Source organism: Onychostruthus taczanowskii, unplaced genomic scaffold, assembly GCF_017590055.1.
Source record: "Onychostruthus taczanowskii isolate IOZ18803 unplaced genomic scaffold, ASM1759005v1 scaffold705, whole genome shotgun sequence".
Taxonomy (NCBI): Eukaryota; Metazoa; Chordata; class Aves; order Passeriformes; family Passeridae; genus Onychostruthus; species Onychostruthus taczanowskii.
The window spans coordinates 1-9,766 of record NW_024504843.1 but is presented as its reverse complement, the minus strand read 5'-3'; the positions used below and the strand labels follow the sequence as shown (position 1 = coordinate 9,766).

The 9,766-nt window shown below is 59.3% G+C and overlaps 1 protein-coding gene across 1 annotated transcript; it reads right to left on the bottom strand.

Moving 5' to 3' along the window:
- Positions 1 to 1,337: 1,337 nt before the first annotated feature.
- On the bottom strand, positions 1,338 to 9,329 carry CUNH19orf47 (chromosome unknown C19orf47 homolog; the record flags this gene model as incomplete). Its single annotated transcript, XM_041422077.1, has 6 exons — positions 1,338 to 1,616; positions 3,609 to 3,679; positions 4,621 to 4,747; positions 6,593 to 6,895; positions 6,970 to 7,084; positions 9,242 to 9,329. Coding segments are annotated over 6 exons (983 nt in total), but the record flags the coding sequence as incomplete, so codon positions are not given.
- Between the last annotated feature and the right edge of the window lie 437 nt (positions 9,330 to 9,766).

Here is a 9,766-nt window from a genome sequence, read left to right as displayed (position 1 = left end):
GCAGATCCCAGCCGGTTCCGGGGGGATCTCAGTGGATCCAGCGGCATTTCCACTCCCAGGATCCCCTGGCATCGATCCCAGCAGGATCCCTGGGATCCCCATCCCAGCAGGATTCCCATTCCTGGTGTTGATCCCAACAAGATTCCCGTTCCTGGGATCCCAGGGATCCACTGCTGCCAGTCCCAGCATATTCCCGCTGATTCCAGGGGGATCCCAGTGGATCCAGTGGGATCCCCGCTCCCAGAATCCCCCGGCATCGATCCCAGCAGGATTCCTGGGATCTCTGGGATCCCTATCCCAGCAAGATTCCCATTCCCGGGATCCTAGGGATCCACTGCTGCCAGTCCCAGCATTTTCCCGCTGATTCCAGGGGGATCCGAGTGGATCCAGTGGGATCCCCGCTCCCAGAATCCCCCGGCATCGATCCCAGCAGGATTCCTGGGATCTCTGGGATCCCTATCCCAGCAAGATTCCCATTCCCGGGATCCTAGGGATCCACTGCTGCCAGTCCCAGCATTTTCCCGCTGATTCCAGGGGGATCCGAGTGGATCCAGTGGGATCCCCGCTCCCAGAATCCCCCGGCATCGATCCCAGCAGGATTCCTGGGATCTCTGGGATCCCTATCCCAGCAAGATTCCCATTCCCGGGATCCTAGGGATCCACTGCTGCCAGTCCCAGCAGATTCCCACTGATTCTGGGGGGATCCCAGCAGAGCCAGTGGGATCCCTGCTCCCAGGATCCCCTGGCATTGATCCCAGCAGGATCCCCATTCTGTCAGTCCCAGCAGATTCCCACTGATTCTGGGGGGATCCCAGCAGAGCCAGTGGGATCCCTGCTCCCAGGATCCCCTGGCATTGATCCCAGCAGGATCCCCATTCTGTCAGTCCCAGCAGATTCCTGCCAATTCCAGAGGGATCCCAGCGGGTCCAGCAGGATCCCCACTCCCAGTGGATCCCCAGGATCCCCATCCCCATTGTCAGTCCCATCAGATCCCAGCGGATCCAGCCGAATTCCCATTCCCGCTGTCAGTCCCAGCAGATCCCATCAGATCCCATCAGATCCAGCAGGATTCCCATTCCTGCTGTCAGTCCCCGCAGATTCCTGCTGATTCTGGGGGGATCCTAGCGGATCCAGCAGGATCCCCACTCCCACCAGATCCCCGGGATCCCTGTTCTTGCCATCAGTCCCAGCAGATCCCAGTGGATCCAGCAGGATTCCCATTCCTGCCGTCAGTCATAGCAGATCCCCGCCGATTCCGGGGCGCTCCCAGCGGATCCCCGGGATCCCCGTCCCCCCGTCAGTCCCGGCGGATCCCGGCGGATCCCGGCGGATCCCGGTCAATCGGGTTTGCGGCCCAGCCTGCGGAAGACGCTGCGGGCGCCGCCGCCGGAGCCGCTGCTGGAGCTGACGTGGCCGCAGCCCCAGGCGCCCCCCGAGCTGGACACGGCCCCGTCCTGCGCCGCCGACGCCGACGTTCCGGAACATTCCCGGCGCTTCTTCAGCACGCCGGCGTACGGCAGCGCCTCGGGATCCGCCGGATCGCCGGCGGGATGGGCGGGGTCGGCGGGGTCGGGGCCGTCCGGGGCGGCGCCCAGGCGGCTGAAGACCCCCGAGGGCTGCGGAGGGGAGGGGGATCCTGGATTGCCATTCCTGACCGGATCCCGCCCGCCCCTCGGGATCCTGGATCCTTCTGCCCATGGATTCCACCTCCCCTGGATCCTGGATCCTTAAATGGGGAGAATTTGGGGGGAAAATGGGGAGAATTTGGGGGGAAAATGGGGAGATTTAGGATCCTCCCCCTTTCCCAGGAAGGGAATTTTGGGATCCAGGAGAAATTGGGGATCCAGGAAGAAAAATCTGGGATCTGGGTAAAGAAATTTGGGATGTGGGAGGAGAAATTTGGGATCTGAGAAGAGAAATTTGGGATCTGGGAGGGGAATTTTGGGATCCAGGAGGAGAAATTTGGGATCTGGGAGGAGAAATTTGGGGTCCAGGAGAAATTGGGGATCCAGGAAAGAAAATTTGGGATCTGGGAAGAGAAATTTGGGATCTGAGAGGAGAAAGTGAGGATCCGGGAAGGGAATTTTGGGATCCAGAAGAAATTGAGGATCCAGGAAGGAAAACCTGGGATCTGGGAGGAGAAATTTGGGATCCAAGAAGGGAATTTTGGGATCCAAGAAGGGAAATCTGGGATCTGGGAATTTGGGATCCAGGAAGGGAAATTGGGGATCCAGGAGGGGGAACCTGGGATCTAGGAAGGGAATTTTGGGGTCCAGGAAGGGAATTTTGGGGTTCAGGAAGGGAAATCTGGGATCTGGGAATTTGGGATCCAGGAAGGGAAATTGGGGATCCAGGAGGGGGAACCTGGGATCTAGGAAGGGAATTTTGGGGTCCAGGAAGGGAATTTTGGGGTTCAGGAAGGGAAATCTGGGATCTGGGAATTTGGGATCCAGGAAGGGAAATTTGGGATCCAGGAGGAGGAATCTGGGATCTAGGAAGGGAATTTTGGGGTCCAGGAAGGGAATTTTGGGATCCAGGAAAGGAAATCTGGGATCTGGGAATTTGGGATCCAGGAAGGGAAATTGGGGATCCAGGACGGAATATCTGGGATCTGGGAATTTGGGATCCGGGAAGGAAAAATGGGGATCCAGGAGGGGGAATCTGGGATCTAGAAAGGCAATTTTGGGATCCAGGAGGGGAAATCTGGGATCTGGGAATTTGGGATCCAGGAGGGGAAATTTGGGATCCAGGAGGGGGAATCCGGGATCTAGGAAGGGAATTTTGGGGTCCAGGAACAGAATTTTGGGATCCAGGAGGGGAAATCTGGGATCTGGGAATTTGGGATCCAGGAGGGGAAATTTGGGATCCAGGAGGGGGAATCCGGGATCTAGGAAGGGAATTTTGGGGTCCAGGAACAGAATTTTGGGATCCAGGAGGGGAAATCTGGGATCTGGGAATTTGGGATCCAGGAAGGGAAATTGGGGATCCAGAAGGGGGAATCTGGGATCCAGGAAGGGAATTTTGGGGTCCAGGAAGGGAATTTTGGGATCCAGGAGGGGAAATCTGGGATCTGGGAATTTGGGATCCAGGAAGGGAAATTGGGGATCCAGGAGGGGGAATCTGGGATCCAGGAAGGCAATTTTGGGGTCCAGGAAGGGAATTTTGGGGTCCAGGAACCAGGAGGGAAAAATCTGGGATCTGGGAATTTGGGATCCAGGAGGGGAAATTTGGGATCCAGGAGGGGGAATCTGGGATCTAGGAAGGGAATTTTGGGATCCAGGAGGGAAAAATCTGGGATCTGGGAATTTGAGATCCGGGAAGGGAAAATGGGGATCCAGGAGGGGAAACTGAGGCTCCACCAGGGAACTCTGGGATCCATCGGGGAAAACTCGGGATCCAGCAGGGGAAACCTGGGAGTGCAGAATCCGGGATCCACCGGGATCCACCGGGATCCCCCGGGATCCCCCCGGGCGTACCTGGTGCCGCCGGCAGGCGCAGGATCCGGCGGCTGCGGGCCGTGGTGCCCTTGGGCAGCGAGATCACGTACTTGCCCTCGGCCTCGGACCCCCACCCTGGATCCCTCGGGATCCCCCCGGATCCCCCCTCACCTTCCCCCCGGCGGCTGCGGCCGCTTTGGCCTCGGCCCCGAGGCGCTCGAACACCGACGGCCGGCCCAGACCTGTGGGTTTGGGGGGAAAATGGGGGATTTTGGGGAAAATGGGGGATTTTGGGGGAAAAGGGGGGGTTTTGGGGGAAAATGAATGGGGGATTTTGGTGTAATATGGGGAATTTTGGGGAAAAAATGGGGGATTTTGGGGAAAACATGGGGGATTTTGGGGGAAAAGGGGGGATTTTGGGGGAAAATGGGGGATTTTGGTGTAATATGGGGAATTTTGGGGAAAAAATGGGGGATTTTGGGGAAAACATGGGGGATTTTGGGGAAAAACGGGGGATTTTGGGGGAAAAATGGGGGATTTTGGGGACAAATGGGGAGAATTTGGGGGGAAAATGGGGAGATTTAGGATCCTCCCCCTTTCCCAGGAAGGGAATTTTGGGATCCAGGAGAAATTGGGGATCCAGGAAGAAAAATCTGGGATCTGGGTAAAGAAATTTGGGATGTGGGAGGAGAAATTTGGGATGTGGGAGGGGAATTTGGGATCCAGGAAGGGAATTTTGGGATCCAGAAGAAATCAGGGATGGAGCAAGGAAAACTTGGGATCTGGGAGAAAAAATTTGGGATCCAGAAAGGGAAATCTGGGATCTGGGAATTTGGGATCCAGGAAGGGAAATTGGGGATCCAGGAGGGGAAATCTGGGATCTAGGAAGGGAATTTTGGGGTCCAGGAGGGAAAATCCGGGATCTAGGAATTTGGGATCCAGGAGGGGAAATTTGGGATCTAGGAAGGGAATTTTGGGATCCAGGAAGGAAAAATCTGGGATCTGGGAATTTGGGATCCAGGAAGGGAAATTGGGGATCCAGGAGGGGAAACTGAGGCTCCACCAGGGAAGAACGCTGGGATCCATCAGGGAAAACTCGGGATCCAGCGGGGGAAATCTGGGAGTGCAGAAGCCGGGATCCACCGGGATCCACCGGGATCCACCGGGATCCCCCGGGGCGTACCTGGTGCCGCCGGCAGGCGCAGGATCCGGCGGCTGCGGGCCGTGGTGCCCTTGGGCAGCGAGATCACGTACTTGCCCTCGGCCTCGGCCGTCACCCGGCGCCGCTTGGGCGGCGGCGCCGCCTCCCGCTGATTCCGGGGGGATCCCAGTGGACCCAGTGGGATCCCCGCTCCCAGAATCCCCTGCCATCGATCCTGGCAGGATTCCTGTGATCTCTGGGATCCCCATCCCAGCAGGATTCCCATTCTTGGGATCTCCTGGTGTTGATCCCAACAAGATTCCCATTCCCAGGGTCCCAGGGATCCACTGCTGCCAGTCCCAGCAGATTCCTGCTGATTCCAGAGGGATCCCAGCAGATCCAGCGGGATCCCCGCTCCCAGTGGATCCCCGGGATCCCCATCCCCACTGCTAGTCGCAGCAGATCCCAGTGGATCCAGCTGGATTCCCATTACTGCTGTCAGTCCCAGCAGATTCCCGCTGATTCCAGAGGGATCCCGATGGGTCCAATGGGATCCCACTCCCAGTGGATCCCAGGGATCCCCGTTCTGTCAGTCCCATCAGATCCCAGCGGATCCAGCTGGATTCCCATTCCCGCCGTCAGTCCCATCAGATCCCACCAGATCCAGCCGGATTCCCATTCCTGCTGTCAGTCCCATCAGATCCCTGTTTATTCCGGAGGGATCCCAGGGGATCAAGCGGGATCCCCACTCCCACCAGATCCCCGGGATCCCCGTCCCGCCATCAGTCCCAGCAGATCCCAGCGGATCCAGTGGATCCCCATTACTGCTGTCAGTCCCATCAGATCCCTGTTTATTCCGGAGGGATCCCAGGGGATCAAGCGGGATCCCCACTCCCACCAGATCCCCGGGATCCCCGTCCCGCCATCAGTCCCAGCAGATCCCAGCAGACGCACGAGGATTCCCATTCCTGCTGTCAGTCCCAGCAGATCCCCGCTGATTCCAGAGGGATCCCAGTGGATCCAGCAGGATTCCCATTCCCGCTGTCAGTCCCACCAGATCCCCGGGATCCCCGTCCCGCCGTCAGTCCCGGCAGATCCCAGCGGATCCCGGCGGATCCCGGTCAGAGTGGATCCCAGCTCCCTCTGGATCACTTGATCTCCGCCCCCCTGCCCTCCCCCGGGCTCCCCAGCCCCACAGCAGATCCCTGAGGGATCCCCCAGCCCCCTCCCATTGGGGGGGACATTCCGGGTGGGAAAAGCCCTGCTGGGGACCCCAGCCCCACAGTGGATCCCTGAGGGATCCACCACTCCCCTGAACCCCATTGGGGGGGACATTCTGGGTGGGCAAAGCCCCGTTGGAGACCACAGCCCCACAGCGGATCCCTGAGGGATCCCCCACTCCCCTCGATCCCACCAGGGGGGACATTCCGGGTGGGCAAAGCCCCGTTGGAGACCCCAGCCCCACAGCGGATCCCTGAGGGATCCCCCACTCCCCTCGATCCCACCAGGGGGGACATTCCGGGTGGGCAAAGCCCCGTTGGAGACCCCAGCCCCACAGCGGATCCCTGTGCCCTCCCTGATCCCTCTGGATCGATCCCAGCCCCACCCTGATCCCCTTGGATTAACCCCAGCTCCTCCCCGATCACTCTGAGTGGATCCCAGCTCCCTCTGGATCACTTGATCTCCGCCCCCCTGCCCTCCCCCGGGCTCCCCAGCCCCACAGCAGATCCCTGAGGGATCCCCCAGCCCCCTCCCATTGGGGGGGACATTCCGGGTGGGAAAAGCCCTGCTGGGGACCCCAGCCCCACAGTGGATCCCTGAGGGATCCACCACTCCCCTGAACCCCATTGGGGGGGACATTCTGGGTGGGCAAAGCCCCGTTGGAGACCACAGCCCCACAGCGGATCCCTGAGGGATCGTGCCCTCCCTGATCCCTCTGGATCGATCCCAGCCCCACCCTGATCCCCTTGGATTAACCCCAGCTCCTCCCCAATCACTCTGAGTGGATCCCAGCTCCCTCTGGATCACTTGATCTCCCCCCGGGCTCCCCAGCCCCACAGCGGATCCCTGAGGGATCCCCCAGCCCGTCCTTACCGGCGCCGTTGGGGACGGTGACGGAGATCCCGGCGCCGGGGGGGTTGCGGGGGGCACGGGGGGCGGGATCCCGGCTCAGGCTGTTGGTGATCATCCTCCCGGCGGCCCCGCAGGGATCCCGGCCGTGATCCCGGCTGTGATCCCGCTGATCCCGATCACGATCCCGCCGGGATCCCCCCGCAGCCTCGGGCTGCAGCGACTCCGAGGCCGCCCGGCACATTTCCTGCGGGAAACACGGAGGTTTGGGGGGGTTCCCGGATCCCGGTGGATCCCGGCGGATCCCGGGGGATCCCCTACCTGCCTGTGGACCACCTTGGCGTGGCGCAGGATGGCGATGACGTCGCCCACCACGGTGATGCCCAGCTCCTTCATCAGCTCCTTGGTCAGGTCCAGCAGCATGTTCTTGTGGATCCTGCGGGGAAAAGGCCGGGATCTGCCGGGATCCTCAAAGGGATCCGCCCGGATCCACCCGGATCCGCTCGGTTCTGACGGGGATCTGCCTGGATCCTCACAGGGATCCACCCAGATCCCCATAGTTCTTACTGGGATCCACCCAGATCTCTTCAGTTCTGACTGGGATCTGCCAGGATCCTCAGAGGGATCCGCTGGGATCCGCCTGGATCCCCTCAGTTCTGACGGGGATCTGCCCAGATACTCACAGGGATCCACCCAGATCCCTTCAGTTCTTACTGGGATCCACCCAGATCCCCTCAGTTCTGACTGGGATCCACCCAGATCACGTCACTTCTGACTGGGATCTGCCAGGATCCTCAAAGGGATCTGCCCGGGATCCACACGGATCCCCTCAGTTCTGACTGGGACCCGCCCGGATCCTCACAGGGATCCACCCAGATCCCCATAGTTATTACTGGGATCCACCCAGATCCCCATAGTTCTTACTGGGGTCCACCCAGATAACTTCAGCTCTGACTGGGATCTGCCCAGATCCTCAAAGGGATCCGCCGGGATCCACCTGGATCCCCTCGGTTCTGACGGGGATCTGCCCAGATACTCACAGGGATCCACCCAAATCCCTTCAGTTCTTACTGGGATCCACCCAGATCCCCTCAGTTCTTACTGGGATCCACCCAGATCACGTCAGTTCTGACGGGGATCTGCCAGGATCCTCAAAGGGATCCGCCCAGATCCCCTCAGTTCTTACTGGGATCCACCCAGAACCCCTCAGTTCTGACTGGGATCTGCCAGGATCCTCAAAGGGATCCGCTGGGATCCGCCTGGATCCCCTCGGTTCTTACTGGGATCTGCCCAGATACTCACAGGGGTCCACCCAGATCCCCTCAGTTCTGACTGGGATCCACCCAGATCCCCTCAGTTCTGACTGGGATCCACCCAGATCCCCTCAGTTCTGACTGGGATCCACCCAGATCCTCACAAGGATCCACCCAGGTCATGTCACTTCTGACTGGGATCTGCCAGGACCCTCAAAGGGATCCACCCGGATCCACTCGGTTCTGACTGGGATCTGCCCGGATCATCACAGGGATCCGCCCAGATCCCTTCAGATCTGCCTGGATCTGCCTGGGATCTGCCCAGATCCACCTGGATCCCCTCAGTTCTGCCTGGGATCCACCCAGATCACGTCAGTTCTGACTGGGATCCGCCAGGATCCTCAAAGGGATCCACCCGGATCCACTCAGTTCTGACTGGAATCCACCTAGATAACTTCAGTTCTGACTGCGATCCACGTGGATCTCACAGGGATCCACCTGGATTCCCTCAGATCTGCCTGGATCTGCCTTGGATCCACCCAGATCCCACCAAAACCCCCCAAGATCTCTGTGGGATCTACTTGGATCCACCCGGGGTCCACCTGGATTACCTCAGTTCTGCCTGGGATCCACCCAGATTCCACGGAAATCCACCCAAATTTCCATGGGATCCACCCAGATTACCTCAGATCCACCTGGGATCCAGTTGGATTCCATGGAAACCCACCCAATTTCCCGTGGGATCCACCCAGGGATCCACCCGGAACCCCTCAGATCTGCCTGGGATCCACCCAGATTCCACAGGAATCCACCCAGATTTCCATGGGATCCACTCGGATCCACCCAGGGATCCACCCCCCATTCCTGGGGGTCTCTCTCCCCAATCTGGGGGTCTCTCCCCCCCATTTTTGGGGGTCTCTCCTCCCATTCCCGGGGGTCTCTCCCCCCCATTCCCGGGGGTCTCTCCCCCATTCCTGGGGGTCTCTCCCCCCATTCCTGGGGGTCTCTCCAGGGGTCTCTCCCCCCCAATCCAGGGGTCTCTCCCCCCCATTCCCGGGGGTCTCTCCGAGTGTCTCTCCCCCCCATTCCCGGGGGTCTCTCCCCCCATTCCCAGGGGTCTCTCCAGGGGTCTCTCCCCCCATTCCCGGGGGTCTCTCCGGGGGTCTCTCCCCCCATTCCCGGGGGTCTCTCCGGGGGTCTCTCCCCCCATTCCCGGGGGTCTCTCTGGGGGTCTCTCCCCCCCAATCTGGGGGTCTCTTCCCCCATTCCCGGGGGTCTCTCTGGGGGTCTCTCCCCCCATTCCCGGGGGTCTCTCCCCCAATTCGGGGGTCCCTCCCCACCTGTTGTCCACGAAGGCCACGGCGTAGCCCAGGGCGGGGCCCGGCGGGATCCCGGCGTCCTCGAAGAAGCGCAGCCACTCCGAGGTGGCTGGGGAAAAACGGGGAAAAATAGGGAAAAAATGAGAGAAAAAAGAAATAAAACAGGGGGAAACGGGGAAAAAATGGGGGGAAATGGGGGAAAATGAGAGAAAAAAGAGAAGAAATGGGGGAAATGGGAGAAAAATGGGGGAAAAACAGGGAAAAACCAGGAAAAAATGGGAAAAAACCAGAAAAAAAGAGATAGAATGGGAGAAAATGGGCAAAAATGAGAGAAAAAAAGAGAAAAAATGGGGGAAATGGGGGAAAAATGAGAAAAAAAAGAGATAAAACAGGGGGAAATGGGGGGAAAAAGGGGAGAAAAAGAGGAAAAAAGGGAGAAAAAAGAGATAAAATGGGGGAAATGGGAGAAAAATGGGGGGAAAACAGGGAAAAACCAGGAAAGAATGAGAAAAAAATGGAAAAAAAGAGATAGAATGGGGGGAAATG